At 35.3% G+C, this 18,134-nt stretch overlaps 1 protein-coding gene across 6 annotated transcripts in view; it reads left to right on the top strand.

Moving 5' to 3' along the window:
- MED13L (mediator complex subunit 13L) overlaps window positions 1–18,134 on the top strand; it is a 296,141-nt gene that overhangs the window by 160,919 nt on the left and 117,088 nt on the right. For all 6 annotated transcript variants that reach the window (XM_033836938.2, XM_033836939.2, XM_073790130.1 and 3 more), the window contains 2 exons: window positions 1,108–1,192; window positions 12,708–12,791. In XM_033836938.2, the coding sequence (XP_033692829.1) occupies window positions 1,108–1,192; window positions 12,708–12,791 (169 nt within the window). Of the gene's footprint in view, window positions 1–1,107; window positions 1,193–12,707; window positions 12,792–18,134 lie in introns of those variants that run through there.

Below are 18,134 nucleotides of genomic sequence, written 5' to 3' on the forward strand. Positions count from 1 at the left end.
CAGGAAGATAAAGAGTTATCTGACATCCCAAGAAAAAAAATATTTATCCAGTTTTATCATTTAAAAAAAGTCCTGTAGAGAAAACCCTTAAATGTAACTACACTTTTTTGAATTCTTTCTGATTGGAAAATAAGGAGAGATGCATTTTGAGATGTCAGTTGGTGTAGTAAATGCATTAAAAATGCGTTGTGGATTTAACATGTGTTTCAATTCTCTGTCAAAATTTTCTCTGGTGAGTACTTTTGTCAAGACACCAAGTAAAAGGCAGAGGAAATTTTCTTCTGCAGATGTTGTTTGCATCCTTTCAATTTTTTGCTATGTTGAAATGAACTAATATAGTATAGAAGAAAATTAACTGTCTTCTCTAGGGCATTTTATAATTTTTACATATGAAAAGAACATTAGGAATACATGAAACATTGTTAGTCTGTTGGATTCTCTTGTGTTAGAGTTACTTGTGGCTCTAAGTAATGCTACAACATATTTCAAAGGCAAATATGATGCTTCCCCAAATGTTAAACATTAATGAAATCATGAGTTCAGGAAATAAATTTGATGTTATATTAAGATTTAATTTTCTGACATTCTCCCTATAATCATGTCCTTAAAATCATATTCACATACTGCTTTCAAAACATTTAAAGAAATTTGTGTAATGTAATTTTTGGATATTTTTTCCTGGTTTTCTCTCTTAAAATACATATGGTAACCTTTGTATTAATTTGTGACATTTTGTTACTTTAAATAGAACTTTAATAACAAAATTAGTCTTTGTGACATTAGGTAGAAAGATTAATTTGAGAATTTTGGATGATTTCAAACTTTGAAGAGGCAGGTTGGTAAGACCTTTATGTGGGGGGGATTGTACCATGCCTATATTTCAATAACTTTAAAATCAAAACACATTATTCCCTTCTGTACATAAGTATCTTATGACTTTGGGCAATTATTTAACTTCTTTTCTGTGTTTCAGTGCGATTTAATCTACTTAAATTAGCTCATTAACCTTGCTTTAGAAAAATATTTTTAAAGTTTCTTTTATTTTTATTTGGATGCCCTGCTTACTGGTTCATTTTTTTGTTTTGCTTTGTTTTGTTTTATTTTCAGTTGTGGAAGAAGGACTCTGGGAAAATGGCCTTTCCTACGAATGTCGGACGCTGCTCTTCAAAGCGATCCACAATCTGTTAGAAAGGTAAGAGAAGGAATATCATCACGGTGGTTTTGACACACCCACGTATAATGCTAGATACTCAGAGGGTTTCCTGTAATTCTGAAAACACTTTCACATACAACTTTATAAAAATGTATATAAATCTCTTCTTTCTTTTTATATTGATACAATTTCAAACTTAGAGAATTTCTAGGAGTGGCACAAAGTACTCCATATATCCTTTCACACAGCTTCACTAACAGTTTTTCTTTTGCCCAGTTTGCTTTATAATTTGTGTGATTCCTCACCCTCTCACCCACCCTGCTTTTGCACCCAATGTGAATCACGTGTGTGCATGTGTGTGCATTCAGATTTATTCCCTTAAACGCCTGAGAGTCATTTACACACTTGAGATTCTTTTTCTGTAACTCCGAAGTATTTAGGTATACATTTCCTGAGGACAAGGACATCCTCTCCTATAAGCCCAGTACAATTATGAAAATTAGGAAATAAAACCTTGATAAAATGCCATTATCTAATCCATAGTTCAACTCAGATGTTCCCATTTGTCCCAGTTACGTTCATTTTAGCTTAACTTCCCTCCCCCAAGATTAGTAGTAATCATGCATTATATTTAGTTCTCATGTCATTTTAAATCTAGAAGAGTTCCTTAACCTTTCTTTTTCTTCCTCAACATTGACATTTTGGATGAGTTAAGGCCATATGTTTTATATAATGTACCTCAATTTGAGATAGTTTCCTCATGATTAGATTTAGTTTATGCTTCTTCAATAGGAGTACCATAGAAATCATGTTGTGTCCTTCTCAGTGTATCGAAAGAGGAGGCCCATTTGTTGAGCCTCTCATTATTGACGATTATTAGCATTGATCCCTCTTGTGAGTGGTGTTCTGCCAAGGTTCTCCACTGTAGATTAATAAGTAACTATGATCTTTGTTATTTCTGTCTTTGAAATTAATAAGTAATTTGTGGCCAGATCCAATGAGATTGTGTAATTATCCCATTTGTTATGAAATTCTGAGTCACTTGGTTAAGCTTCTATTGGTGGTCCTTGTCTCTATCAGTTATTACTTGTATGACTGTAATGTCACCATTCCTTCTATTTGTTGGCATTCTTTTGTAAGGAAAAGATTTTCAGTTTCTGCCATGGATTGATTATGTATTTCTCTTTCTCCCTTAATCTTTCTATCTATATAAATTTGGAAAAGAGGGATTCCTGTTCTACTCAGTGAATTATAATTTATCACTATCATTTAATTTGATGCCTAAGTACTTGCAGATTCGGCCGGGGGGAAGCCCCTTCATGAGGGCTCCTGTGGTTTTTTGACCTGTCCTCATCATTGTTTGAGCACCTCCTTACTTGCTGGCATAACAATATGTCCCAGGCTCTGGATGGTGTTTTAAGGGGAGGCATAGATGAGAAAGAATGGATTATTTAAGAATGTCTATGGGAAAAACTTCGTACTTCCTTCCCTGAGTTTATATATAGTTCTTTTAGGTGATCAAAACTGGAAGGACATTCTAGTACCTTTAAGTTTCTTATCCAAGCTATTATCTAGGGTAATATCACTGCTTAGGATTCTTAAGTTACAGTTAATAAGTTGTCATAATTTAAGTCACTCAGAAAGACTTTTCCCACCAAATTTATCTATTTTTCATTCTGAACTTTTGTTCCTGCTTCTGTGATTTGGAGTAGACCTAGAGGCTATCTATTACTAAGGCAGTATATTTTAGAAGCACTGATTTTAAGAGTTGAGTACTCTTAAATATTCCAGATATTTGGCAGTTCTTTCTCCCATTGCAAAACAAAACAAAACACACGTATACACAAAGTCCCTTCAGGAAAATGTGGAAAATTTACTATTTCCATAATTCTGTGCCAGAATAAAGCTCTTATATCTGTATAGTAATTAATGTACCTTTAAACACAGTCCTTTTAACATAATTTTTTAAAATTAATTAATTAATTTTATTTTTGGCTGCGTTGGGTCTTCATTTCTGCGTGCAGGCTTTCTCTAGTTGCGGTGAGCAGGGGCTACTCGTGATGCGCGGGCTTCTCATTGCGGTGGCTTCTCTTGTTGCGGAGCACAGGCTCTAGGCGCATGGGCTTCAGTAGTTGTGGCTCACGGGCTCAGTAGTTGTGGCTCGCGGGCTCTAGAGCACAGGCTCAGTTGTTGTGGCACATGGGCTTGGTTGCTCTGCAGCATGTGGGATCTCCCTGGACCAGGGCTCGAATCCATGTCCCCTGCATTGGCAGGCGGATTCTCAATCACTGCGCCACCAGGGAAGCCCCAATAATTTTTTAATGTATATGGAACAAAGTACATATTTTTAAAAATTGTAGCTCACTGTGTTGTTTTTTATATCATAATTCTTTTCAGAAAAATATTAATGAATTTGTGATTGAATTGTATTCTTTTTAGTATTTTGTGTTTTAAATGGTAGCATGTTTCTTTGTTGGAAGAAAATTAGAAGAGCAGAAAAACTGGGAGAAAAGAGAAATGCAGAAAATTAATTCATTCTGTGCTCATGTATTCAGAGTTTATGATAGAAACTGTAGTCTAGGTCAGATTGAATTATTATTTTATAAGAAAGTTAATTGTGTCATATGCAGTATGTCATGCAATAAAGCTTGAGATAGTTCAGAAGAACTTTGGGTTGGGCCTTGGTTTGATTTCAGGGTCTGTTATTTGGACAGTTGCCCTAACCTCACAAAGTCTTAGTTAATGCCCTTTAAGTTAAATGTAGGATACTATGCATCTTGAGCTTTTGTTAGATGTTGTATATGATGCCTGCCACATAATACTTGACCTATTTTCAGTAATTATTAATTCCTTTTCCCCATAAATTATTATTTTGCGTATTTTAATTTGAATTCTCCTATAGGAGTTTATTTTGAAACAAAACAGTGTTTCTTTTAGAAAATAATGAATAATTAAGCTGTTCCGCTCCCTTTCTACTATTAGAATGGGTGAGTTGAGATTCTTTTGAAAATTTTTAATAGTTCTTTTGTCCTTTAAAATAATATTGTCTTTTCATCAAACTTTAAGTAACTGTGTTATATGAATGAAAATTACCCTACTCATGAGACAGGGAAGCATTTTACATGATTGTTTTTAGCTCTCTTTATTCATTGTCAACAGAAACTGGGTTGGCTAATACATGCTTGCCCTTTTGTTCTTCTCATAGCTTAGAGCACTTGCTGTAACTTACTTATCTGTTTACAACCTAAATTTATTGAAATACAGTTTACTATCTTACTCTCAGCAATTTTCTGTTATGTCTTTGCATTTCTGTTTAGATAAGATTGACTTAGTTTCGCTAACAGAAGTATTGATATTACTATTTCCAAGGTTGGACACAACATTAAAAGTCATTTAGTCTGTTTACCCAGCTAATTCTGGAATACCATTCTAAATATAATATCCTTTTTATGTATTCCTTGAATACTTCTGATTATGTGAGCCGAACTTTCCAAAGTTCTTTTCATCTTCTGAGAATACTCACTGTTAGAAAGTCTTTCTTATGCTGAGCAGAAGTCTGTCTCCCTGTAGTTTTCTTTTCTTTACCTTGATTCTGTTCTTTGGGGGTCATATATAATTCATCTAACCCTACTTCCATGGGGTGGCCTGTTTACTCTCTTGGTCCCCTAAGTTATTTATTTTTCCTTGTTTGTGGTTCTTACTATATATTACTATATATCCTTATATATTCTTATTATATATCCTCACCGCTTTCCTCCAGCCTACCAGATATTCCTCTAGTCAGTTCAGTTCTCTTCATTTTGATTGCCACTGACCTACTTTAAAACTTCATAAGTGTTTCACGAAGTATTGCAGTGGCCTCTTTAATCAATCAGGTTAGACTCAGTTATGCTGCAGTAACAAAAGACCTTGAAAGCTCTTACTGTCTTTTGACAGTTGAGGTTCATTTCTTGCTCATGCTGCTGACCATTGTGAGTCATTTACTGCAGCACTGCTCTATGTCCTCTTACCTCCAGGCAGGAATTATGCTGTTGGGGCACCCCCTGTCAAAGATTCCTGCTAAAGAGCAAAGAGCAATGGCAAAATACATAATAGCGCATTCATTGAAGCCTCTGTTCAGAAGTGGTACATGCCATCTCTGCTCATATTTCATTGACCAGGACATTTACCACCAAGCTTAAAGTCAAGTGGATGAGAAGGTATTATCCATCAGTGGGAGGTACCAAAGTCACATGGCCAAGCTTGATGTCAGTGGGACAGGGAGCGATAGCACATATTTGGGAAAAGGATACAATCTACCATACCTCTTAATTGAGGTCTTCTCTCTTCTATTAACCTATACTCCAAACAGGTGCTGTTTATATTACTAAAAACACAGATATGTTTCTAAGACACAATTATCGGTGTATTTATACATGTTTTTGAAACCTTTGAGCCATATTGGCTTCTTACGGTATTTTCTTCACCTGTGATTTCTGAGTCACAATTTCAGTATCTGAAAGTGTGTAGGCCTTCTAAGTCTTATGGTTTTAGATCATACAATCATGGTTATTTTTCCTCTCTTAGAAGGTAGTGTGCTTCCTGTTTTCTTAATGATCAATTATCCCTTTTTGGCAAAATGACCAGAATAATAAAATACCATTTTGTTTTTTTACTTCTATAGAATATGCTAATTTGACTTGACTCCCCCGCTTCACCCTTTTGTGCCTGCTTTCTCTCTCTTTCTCTTTTTAAAAATAATGCTCTATTTCAGACTGTCTTCATCAGTCTTTGCAATTTCATGGGATTTTGTATGTATTTCTAATGAACTTGTCAAAGGTTACACTTTGTATTTTAAGTTTAGGTTGTCTCACACTCAGTAATAGAAAAGCACTTTGCTGTGAATAGAGTTTGGAAAACAAAAACCTGCAGGTTTTTTCAGAAATTTCATTTGGCATTTTTAACATTGCAGATTTAATGGCTATTACTCTTATGTTATTATAATTTGTATAGTTTTCATAATATACCATATCCTTCTCATGTAACTATTTAAATAAAGTAGAACATTTGGTTGAAAAGCTTTAAAACAAATCCAGGATATGTGTGCAGTTCATATCACCCAGAGTTTTTATTAATGCTTCAGTGATTTGCACCACATATGGGACTTACAAAAATCTTGCTTTTGTAGCTTTGAAGAAATACTTAAAATGTCTGCCATAATGCTGTCAAATTGTTATTATGTGTGGTAGTATACTTTAATTATAATTTTCTTAATTTTTTAAAATTAAACACAGCTGATTTTGATGGAAAGGTTTTGTTGTGTTTTTTTTTCCCCCCTCTAAAATGCAAATCATTGCTTTGCACACAATGGAAGATTACACGGGTCTCTTGAAGCTGTTACGCTCTGTCGGGTCCATGCTTACTTAGGGAGACTTTAATCTATGGGTATTTGATATTTGTAAAACATAATGGCTCTTTGGAGTAGTCCATTGGTGCTGCTTTCCTAATGGATTGTCAGCCTATTCACCCACGGTAGTTTATAACACAGCTGTAAAATTGCCTTGGCTCAGAGCTTCTTATTTGCCAAGAGTTGGTGTTTAGAGTGAAGATACTCAATTTGGAAAAGTACAGTAAAAATAACATGGAGAAAATTGGAATTATATGATAACAGTAACATTATATTTGTAAATTAGTAGCTTTCAATGCCCTGTGGTACTGTGATCCAATAGAGGTGATTATCAGAGGGCAAAGGAGCAAGGTCCTTGGATGTGGCGGTTCAAGGATTTCAAGGCGACGAATATATTCAGTAGAGAATGGTGATAGAGTATAGCCCTAGTTGAAGAAATGGTTATGTGATACTGCAACACTGAGGATCCTTTGGTAAATAAGGTGATTAGAGGAGCTGGAAATGAGTAATTAATAAATTCCTGTTTTGTTAAATTGCTACAGTGTGCAGTTCTTTAAAAGAAGTAGAAAAATGAGCCTTTAGACCTAAGGGGCATGTGCATTAAAGGAAGAGACACTACAGACATTGTAGACACAAGTGAATGAAAGCATATATCTAATTGTAAATGTCTAGAGAAAAACATGTTCACCCTAAGACTAATTATTTCATCTATTAATATTTTAGGACTGGGAAAGGATTAAGACTTTAAATTTATTATTATTATTAGTGTGGTTAGAGAGTGGGATTAGACACTAAATGTTTGAAAGTCAAATGGATGTTTCAGGTGAGGCTAGTCCTACAAAAGACCTTAGCCTTGCAGAGATTTTGGAGAGGGTGGAAATAATAGGAATTACTTGGCCAGAGGAGACAGCATCCACTAGGGCACAGTAGGAATCCGAAGTAATGAAGATAGAAGGGATTAGTTGAAAAAGGTTTCTTCAGCCTTAAATTATATGGGTTGGGTTTTTTTTGTTTTTAGTTGGGAATTGAGAGCACTGCAGTTTCTTGGGAGGAGACTTCATACATGTTTCATGTAAATTGGATTGGTAAGGTAAAGATTTTGATGCTGGTGAGGATGTTCTGGTATGAAGTTATATAAAATTTAGTCTATCTAAGTAGCTCTGTAAGTAGATGATAACACTGAGGGGCAGTTTAGTTGAGGATGCGGTAGAGGAACACTATCCTTGGACTTTTTAAATCTATGAAAACTGTCACACCTGCGTAATATGAGGGGCACAGAAGAGCCAGGCCAGTGGTGGCTCCCTTCTAAACCTCCCAACTATCCCGTCTGCGAAATGGCTTGCTGATGATTTATGCTGCGGCTGCGGCTGCGGCTCTTGTAAACTTAGGTCAGGTCAGCCCATGGCTTTGGGGTTAGAGATTGGGGCTTGCCAGCTTCAGAGTCAGGTTATTCTTGTAGTTAATTATTTAGAGCTGTTGGGCATGACACAGAAACATGTACACACACACAACCTGATTTCTTTTTTATTTTTCAGCACGTGTTTGTTTCTTTTCTTCTTGAAACAGTGATTTTCTAGGGAGGTAGTAGGGGGCTTGGAATTATTTCTAAAGAGGAATACTTACCTAGAACTGTTGCTTACTAAACATTTTATAAATCTGAAATCACATTGTGATCTTTAAAGATAATATTGAACTACTTTACAGAATTTTGTCGTATCTTAATAGTAAGGTAATTTTGAAAATCTCAATAACAATGCTTGGCATTACTGAGTGGACAGCCAGGGTTAACTGATACATAGTCTTAGCACTATTTGTGATGTTGATTTAAAGCACTTTTTGGCAGATGAAGTTTGTCTGCTAGGTTTATATATTTATCAACTTAAATATAAATTTTGTCCCTCAAAAACAGTAAAATAAAGGTTGATAGACTTATAAAAGAGGGAAATTATATTTCTGATATTCTGTAGTTTTTATACCTTAGCATTCTCTCTCTTAAAAAGATTTGCTTAACTTTGTTCTTCAAGTATAATTAAAACATATGGGCAGTAGTGCCAGTCTTCCTAAACATTTATTCTATTCTATTGTGTTCTGTTCTCTTCTCTTCTCTTCTGTTTATATTTGGCTGCGTTGGGTCTTTGTTGCTGCACACGGCTTTCTCTAGTTGCGGTGAGCGGAGACTACTCTTCACTGCGGTGCGTGGGCTTCTCCTTGCGGTGGGTTCTCTTGTTGTGGAGCATGGGCTCTAGGCGCCCGGGCTTCAGTAGTTGTGTCACGCGCACTTAGTAGTTGTGGCTCGCGGGCTCTAGAGCGCAGGCTCAGTAGTTGTGGCACACGGGCTTTGTTGCTCTACGGCATGTGGGATCTTCCTGGACCAGAGCTCCAACCGGTGTCCCCTGCATTGGTAGCCAGATTATTAACCACTGCGCCACCAGGGAAGTCCCTTCCTAAAGTTTTTTAACACCTATGTGAATTTCCACACGTTGAGTATCTACTATGATTTTAGTCTGGAGTGAGTGGTGATGGACTACAAAGAAATGAAGTACATAATTTTTTTCTACCTCAAACACATGCACACAAGAAAATTCAAATAACAGTGTGAGTCTGGCCATGATTAGTGGTTACAAACAAGAAGGGTAACAGTATTATACTGCAAATGGGAAAATACTCATTGGTGTATAATAGCATTCATTTCTCAGATATTTATTGAAGACCTATTACTTTAGAGCAGAACATAAAGCATATTACATAATAGGCACTTAAATATTTGTTGAATATTGCCAGTAAATAAGGTAGATAACTGTGTCTGCCCCCAAATTGCTCATAGCTTCTTGGGAGAAAAGAGCCACAGAAATGATTCATTACAACTCAGTGGAGAAAGTACAGAGTTGTAGATGTTAGAATGCTGTGCTGATCTGGGACAGAAAGGATGAATAGAATTAAATAGAGGAGGAAGGGATATAATGGGATAGGCAGGGATTCTAGGCCAAAGCAGGGTTAGTAGTGATTAATGGTAGTGTTTAGTACAGAAGTTCTCACTCTAGGATCTGCTTCCGAGTTCATCAACACTATGGAATTGTATGTAGTATTTTGCTTTTCCTTGCGGTTTTTAGGAGGAAGAGTCTATAATAACTTTCATTAGATTTTTTTTAAAACATAGAATCATGACCCCAGAATGATTGAGAACCAAGAGCTTATTAGTACCACAATATATTATCTGCTCCTGAGCCAGCATAGTCCCAGGTATCAATCAGGTGGTAGAACTGTCTTTCTTAGCAAAGCCACATGTCTCATCACATTTCTTCCCATAACTTAAAGTACAAAACACCAGATGGAAATACTTTCTGTATTGCTTAGTCTTGGAGGCTCCATGTGTATCTGTATACGTGTGTGTGTATCTGTGTGTGTGTGTGTGTGTGTGTGTGTGTGTGTGTGTGTGAGAGAGAGAGAGAGAGAGAGAGAGAGAGAGAGAGGGAGAGGGAGAGGCAGAGAGAGTTTCTCTTTTGGACCAACCACAGTTGAGATTTAAGAGACTGAGGAGTGTAAAAATTGATGGTGATAGTTGCTGAGTTCTTTTTACCTGTTTTTTGAGTAAAAAGAAACTTTGCCTTCATACTTAACCATATCTACATCGAACTCAGCAATTCTTTAATTCTCTATTGAGTTGCAGGTCAGGGCAGAGAAAGGGGGCACATTCAGCGTCTTCATTAATTTGGTCCCAACCTTCTCTGAGGTACTTGGTGACTTTGCTAACTTTCTGCCACATCACTGGTGACAGTATGACTTTTGACGACTCCCTTATGCAGAAATAAGTCAGTTGCAAATCCAAACTGTGTTAAAAACACTGCTCATTCAGTGCAATTGTGTGTTTTCATGTTTTCCTTTCAGTGAGAGGGAAATCACTGATCACATAGAAGCTGATTAGTGGTTGAAAATCACGTAAATCATTCATGACTCTCATTTGGAACCAGATGATTTTGGATTGAAGAATCAGTAGTTTCCATGGCTGTTTTGTGTATTAGTGATAATAACCTTTTGTTGACTTTGCCTGACAAAGAAATATGATCTGTAGTGGAAACTCCAGGAGATACATTAGCACAGAGAGTTAGGCTCCCAGCATTTTCATTAGCTTTTTGCCTTTTGCCTTTGTCCTTGAGTGGTCTTGGCTGTGCACTGCTGCTCTTCCACTCCAATCCCTCATTTGTTCTGGAATGAAAACAGTAAATAGAATTTGTGGGTTTTACTTCATAGAAGGGCAAGGGTTTTGAAACAAACTTTGTACATTGTCCTCTTTAATCAGAGATATTTTATGTTTTTCTTTCATATTATACTGTCTAAAGCCTTGAAGTTTTTTCTATCCATAACCTGTAAATTCATGTTTTCTCTGTTGTTGAATAAATGATTATTTTGAATTCTGACCTTCAAGACTTATGAGATAATGAAGTGGTATTTATTTAAGTGAAGCTGTGTGTCAGTAGAAGACATTGTTTAATGTTTGATGTGATTCTGTACATGTCCTATTGCTTTCATTCTAAGCATTTTTGATTTTAAGATACACCTTCAATTTAATAACAGCTTTTGGAGAATAAAGAAACATTAATCAATTACAAGATAGATCTGGGCTTTAAAAATGAGTAAAGAACTGAGGAAATGTGACAGTATATATGTAGTCTACCTAAAAAACACAGTTAAGTCCCTTAACTAGGGAATAAACTGTGGCAATTTTATTTTTCAGTTTTGCTTCTTGAGCACTTTCACCTTATTGTGTATTCCATATTTTCTATTCTAACTTTAATGGGGTCATATAGTCTTTAACCCTAAAAAGCAAGTTTACTTATCATCCTAGGAAAACAGACTGGTTACTTTGAAAATGATTTTTTTTTTTTCACTGTGAGCAAGGAAGATTGTTGTAGAAGTTCATTTTCAAAATAAAACTAGTTGAAGCAAGTGACTTTTTGATGAGACACTGCTTCAGATTGGCTCTGCCCATAGGGAGTTACATTGTGGCCAGCAGAAACTATTGCCATTTACTAATGCAAATCTGTAATGAGTTGGGTGAAGGCTTGAATTGTTTCCATCCTCCTTGATGGAGTGGAAATTACAGAGCCAAAAGCCACGTGCAGAATTGCCTGAATATTCAACAAAGAATTGCTGTGCTGTTCTTTTGCTGGTAGGTAGAACCTTGTATAGAAGAATTATATCCACCTTTCTGACAGGTTTTCTTACAAAATACGTATCATTTCATTGAATAGTATTAGAGATTACTGTATTTCATCAGTTTCAAAATGCACATTTTCTCCCACATTTTTATATTGTTAAAATTAGGGATGCTCTTTACAAATGATGGCATCTCACAATTGACTGGAGTTATGATATAGTTGTCATCTGCCTGTACTCTAGTGAACTTGAGCATAGCTACTTATATTTTTGTCACTTCAGCTGAATTGTGTGCACCTTGGGTATTATATGAGTTGAGTTCAGTTGCCATTAACATGTCTTCAGAAAGAGTACCCTGTGATTTGACACGGAAAAACAATGTACACAAAACGGCATGAAAACAGAAGCGGGGCACAATTTAGATATGAAGAAAGCAAAATATTCATTACTGAAGAAATGACTGCAGTTCCTCATTTTTTTGCAAAGCCATAATCAAGTGCTTTACCATGTCTACAAAAGGAAAATACCTAATTAGAAGAGGCTGTGCTATGCTTTTATTACCGAAATCCCTGCTAAAGAATTGACTACCACACACCAAGCAAGAAAGATCCAGCATTAAAACTTGCAAAAAGGGTGTCAGTGGCTTGGAAGAATATCTCTGAAGTACTCTTAAGAAATGCTGCCTATATTCCCAACATTCTTGATCACACAAAAGTTAATATAGAAGTGTGATTGGATTTGAAGTTCAAAAGTGTGAGATGTTTCAGGAATATATCAGCCAATTAATTCTGATTTTTTTTTACATGTATAAGAATAATACATAATAAAAATCTATACCCAAAGTCAGAAAATTCTTTCAGTAAGTATAGTGTAAGAATTTTAAGTACTAGGAAAACATTTTGACAGTTTAATTGGTGATGTTTTTATTTTCAATGGTGGATCTTATCTGTGATTATTAATTCAGCGACTTGCTAATTTGTTATTGAAACTGTATTCTTGATGTAATTATTGTAGGTGCCTAATGGATAAGAACTTCGTTAGGATTGGGAAATGGTTTGTCCGACCCTATGAAAAAGATGAAAAGCCGGTCAACAAAAGGTGAGTCTTTAGAATTCTTTTGGGTTTTTGGTTTCTTTTGCTTGACCACAGCTATCTTTGGGGAAGAGGTGAATGGAGGAAGTAGCTTTTATTTATTTTCCAATAATGTTAGTAGTTTAGATGTTTGAAATAGATTCCTGGATCACATTTTATTAAATACTCTATTATTAAATGTTTGTGGAATATTAAATCTTGACTAGAAAAATGATTATCAGTAACCCATGTCTAAGTCCCTTATAACCACACTATTTGGAATTGAATTACTCTATTTTGTTATTTTCATTATTCTAATTTATCTTTCTTCCTTATAGTGTTATGTGGCATAACTTTAAATCAACAGTCGAGTGAATTCAAATGGTGACAGTTTTTGTAGAATTGTTTGATGCCCCTTAAAAGTCAGTCAACACATCCTTGACAGTTGTCAAACCAGAACTGGGAATTACTTCTCTAAATAATCCTAAACTTTTAACCATCATTTATTATATGCATGGCTTTAAAGGCAGCCTTTGATACTAAACAAATACGGAGTTTTAGATCAATCAAGCCAGAATCAAAAACGAAAACCGTCAAAATCTAATATTTATCTCACTTTCCTTTGAACACAGTGTAGATTTAATTGGAAGTTGGTGACTATTTCTTTTTTTGTAGAGCTGGGTACACAATCTTGATTCTATTTTACTATCCATGAACTTGCCCTAAGCTAAGGGTCCCACCTTCTGGCTGCAGACAGGTGCTCTTGAAACCTTATGTGGTAGATTAGATCTTTTGGATAGCTGGCCAGAATTTCAGCTGGCTACTCCTGCCACTTCTTCCTGTAAGAGATTTAATAGCAGCCTTCTCTCCAGCCTGTATGTCTTAAAGCTTTGATGAAGTGGTTGTGTTAAAGCTTTGATGAAGTGATTTCTGAGCAATGTAACCACTTCCTCATTAACTAAATCTAATTTATGAAAATTGGGATTTCTTTTTTCAAATCAGATAAATTAGGGCCTGGCTTTTTTTTTTTTCCCCCAAATCACCATGAACTTCCTTGAAATATTTCCCTCTTTTTAGTACATTTAGGATTTATTAAAAATTATATTTAAGTAGACAGTAGGTATTATGTGTATCAAAGTTTGCCTGTAAAGGATAATACAGATTTTAGAAAAAGGTACTAGTGTGCATGGGTGTGATTCTGTTTACAGATGCTTTGATTGATGGAGAGGAACTTTTTTTTCCTTTTATTTTTATCGATTTGGTCTAACTAATGAATGTTTCATGGACATAATTCATCTTAGCATTTCCCTAAAATTTACAGAGGACTTAGAAGTTTGGACTTTTATTGTCGAGGAGTCTGAATGGTTATATATGGATTTGCTTTAGTGCATTGTTCTTCTTTGCCATTCCTAGTGTGCCTCTCCATGCGTAGTGTGCATTCTCACAGCTGGTCACTGATGAATTGACTGAGCCAGTCCTAAAACTTTAGATCAATAGGTATAGATGTTTGTGTGATGATTTGAGAGGAATTTGGGGATGAAGAAGAAATGTAGAAATAAAAAAGGGATTGAAGGAGTAGCAATTAGTATTTTAATGTAAAAAATAATGTTTAAAAGTCAGATGTGCTTAATGATCTTTGTATAGCTTGTATATCTTTACACTTTATTTAGATACTCAGAGTCTTCCTAACTTAAGCAAGCCAGATGTAAATAATACATGTAATATATTTGGATATTTGATTTTGTGTAAAACTGGGAGGCTGTTGATTTCTGAGGAATGTAATTAAGTTATTTTATTATTTTTAAGACTTTATATTTGTGGTTGAACCTCGTGGAACTTCGTTTTCTTGTAGTGTAGAAATATTGATGATTAAAAAAACTATTTTAGAAGACTTTAACAATTAGAAAACATTTTAAAGCAAAGATTCAATTTAAAAATTCAGCATTTGCTATAATAAAACTTTATTAGGTGTAATGACTTTTCCACTCATTCTCTGAGTGGAAAATAGAGCATCTTCTTGGATGTTGAAACAGGATCTCAGGGCTTAAGTCATTTTGGATGGACAGAGTGGCCCTGTAGAGGAGGGCATTTAGAATAAGAAGAGTTGGGATCACATCCCGTACCTCTCTTTACAAGTTATTTGCTTTTAGAAAAGTTGTTTAATTTTTCTGGGGTGAACTTTTATTTTTGCTGTTATTGAATTGATAATAATCAGTATCTTAGAGGGTTATTGTGAAGATTAAATGAGTTAATTTATGTGGCTAGTTTATAATTTAGTTGAGAAAAAGCAAGAACAAATTAATCTTCTTGAAGCTTTTTTTTTCTTTTCTTTTTTTTTTTTTTTTAGTACATACCGATTTAGTAACCAGGAGAGAGGAAAATTTGCTGCCCAGTGTTAAACACATTGTATATACACATTAATATTTTTAGGAATTCTCTTATTTGATATCATTAGACCCAGATAAAAGGAATACACTTTTAAAGTAGTGATATTAGCCTATAGATACTTTTTTCAATAGATTAAAAAGACGATTTAACACACTATTTTATGTAAGCTAAAATAATTCTAATAGTGGCGACAAATGAACATATTGATGATTAGGTTTCACCTGTTCGATTAATAGCATATTACTTTTTGAGCTATCATTTCTCTCCATATTGATAGCAAAACTAAATCATTTGCTGGTGGACTGTAAAAGAGTTCTCAGTGTTAGATATGAGATGAAGTTTGGGATATTTATAGAAATTTGACCAGGCAGTTTCAAAAAGATAAAAGAAATTTATATCGTTTTTTTGCTATAGTAGCATATCTTTTGTTACTCATCCTTGGGAATATAATAAGTAGGAAAGAGAACTTGGCTTTGTCCTAAAGAGTTGTGACAACTAACATCAAGCATACAAAATTTCTGATTTCTAAGGTATGTTGAACTTGAAAAAGCCTTTGCTTTCAGAATATTCTTAAAAACAAACCAGTAAAAAAAATATGTTCTTTTAAAATAATTTAGAAATTGTTCCAATGATGGAGTTTCTTTCTATTGGAAAGGTGTTTATTTTCTAATTTAGTCTAGTTTCAACCCACATTTGACTACCACAGAATTTGAAGTTTATAATTCCTTAGTCTTTGAATGCCAATTTTAGCAAAATAATTGATTGCCCCCAATAACAGTTTGGACCTTTGATCTTTCCTAGTATCAGGTGTACAGTAGCTGAGTTAACACAAATACCAACTTGCCAGTGCATTTTCTGAATTAACTCACCACTTCTTCCTTGTGAGCAAACCTGCCCTACTGTGGGGTGATACTCCAAATAGCCTCACATGTTTTCAACTATTCTAGTTATTTTTGTGTGTGCTGTTAACAGATGCACACACACATACACAATGGGAAGTACATTACTTTGGGTGCTTTTGTGTCATTTCATCTGGATATTTTCTTGACTCTTAAGCCTGAGATTATTTCTTTAACTTCTTTTTTTATGTTCTAACACTACCTAATGTGCAAGAGATGCCCTTGTCTTTTGGTTTTAGTAGCAAAAATCAGTTTTTGTGTAACAAGATGAAATATTTTGATGTAGGAGAATATTTTTTAGCACTTTAAAACTTTCATTCCCTCTTTTTCCTCACCTTCCCCTATCGCTTCACCTCTTCTTATTTTCTTTCCCATCCTCCTCTTTCCTGTACTTCCCTTATATTATAGCCCAGTCATCTGTGTTTCCTTCTTGAGGTGCAAAGATGAAAAGTCAGGGAAAGGGATCTCTCATTAGAGGGTAGACAGACATGTAAACAATTACTTACAGTGTGAAAGATAAAGGGAATCTCTTATTAATGTCCAGAAAAATTAAGGTCATTAGTGATGTGGTACCTTTAACAAGGACTAGCCAATGGGAAATTCATAAATAATAGTAATGGGACAACTTGGATTTATTAATCAACATAATAGTTTTACCATATTTTTTGTCTGTTTTTGGTGGATCTATAAAATAATGTAGTCATTTTCTGCTGGTTTATTTGATGGAAGATATATCAAAAGGTTCTGTGTATTTCGTCACTTGGATTTGAGAATTGTGTGAAAAGTGAGAAGACAGTGAGGTTAGAGTCCTGGGGAGCATCTACATTTACAGGATGGGTAGAGAAAAAGGAGTACATAAAGGAGACTAGGAAAGGTCAGTGAGAAATGAGAACCAGGAGGATCGGTGTCACCAAAACCATGAATTTTTAAAGTTTCAAGATTAATCAGCTGTGTCTACCAGAGAGACCATATAAAATACATTCTAAAAGGCAGTTATGCAGCCATGATGGACATAACATGAGCAGTTTCAGTGCAGTAGTCAATTTCAGGTTGCAGTAGTGAATTTCAGGTTGCAGTAGCCTGAGTTACAAATGGCAGTTGAAATGAAGATAGGAACGTAGACTTCTTATTATATTTTGTTATAAGTAGCTGCAAAGTAGAAAACTGTTGGATCTAGGAAGGGAGGAGACAAACTTTTAATAAGAGCCTATGATAAAACTAAGTGGTACTGTCTTTTGTTTTTAAAAGTATCTTTCATGTACCAGGCACTCTGCTTTGTACTTTCACACATTATGCATAGAGTGTCAAATTGAAAGACCAGCTCAACCAGAGGTAGCTTGTTTACTTTTTAAAAATTACTTTTTTTTCTTAATAACTGAAAGGCAATTATCAGTGTTAGTTTTTGTTTTTTGTCCTATTAGCAGTCTAAAAAGTACACAATAAAAACTTATATCCTGAATATCAATAATTTATTTTCACAGTTTAAATATATACTGTCAGTTTCAAAAAGGATTTTAAACACCTTACAGTAAGAGGTACACCTTTAAAAAATGTATATATCGGGCTTCCCTTGATGGCACAGTGGTTAAGAATCTGCCTGCCAATGCAGGGGACATGGGTTCGAGCCCTGTTCCGAGAAGATACCACATGCCACGAAGCAGCTAAGCCCATGCGCCAAAACTGCTGAGCCTGCGCTCTGGAGCCCGCGAGCCACAACTACTGAGCCCGCGTGCCTGGAGCCGGTGCTCCACAGCAGGAGAGGCCACCGCACTGGGAAGCCCGTGCACCACAACGAAGAGTGGCCCCCGCTTGCCACAACTAGAGAAGGCCCGCGCATAGCAACGAAGACTCAACGCAGCGAAAAATAAATAAATAAAATAAATACATTTATTTTAGAAATGTATATATATACTAGAGAGGTTTTGTGAATATCATTGTTGTAATTCCTCCTAGAGGACTGAAACTAGGCTGGAAACAGAGCTCTCCTTGATCACCAGTCCATCTAGAAATATGGATGATCTTCCATTAACTGTCTGACTTTGTGGGACTTACTGAATCCCTCTGGACTTTAGTTTTAGCATTT

This window comes from Tursiops truncatus, chromosome 13, assembly GCF_011762595.2.
Source record: "Tursiops truncatus isolate mTurTru1 chromosome 13, mTurTru1.mat.Y, whole genome shotgun sequence".
NCBI lineage: Eukaryota > Metazoa > Chordata > Mammalia > Artiodactyla > Delphinidae > Tursiops > Tursiops truncatus.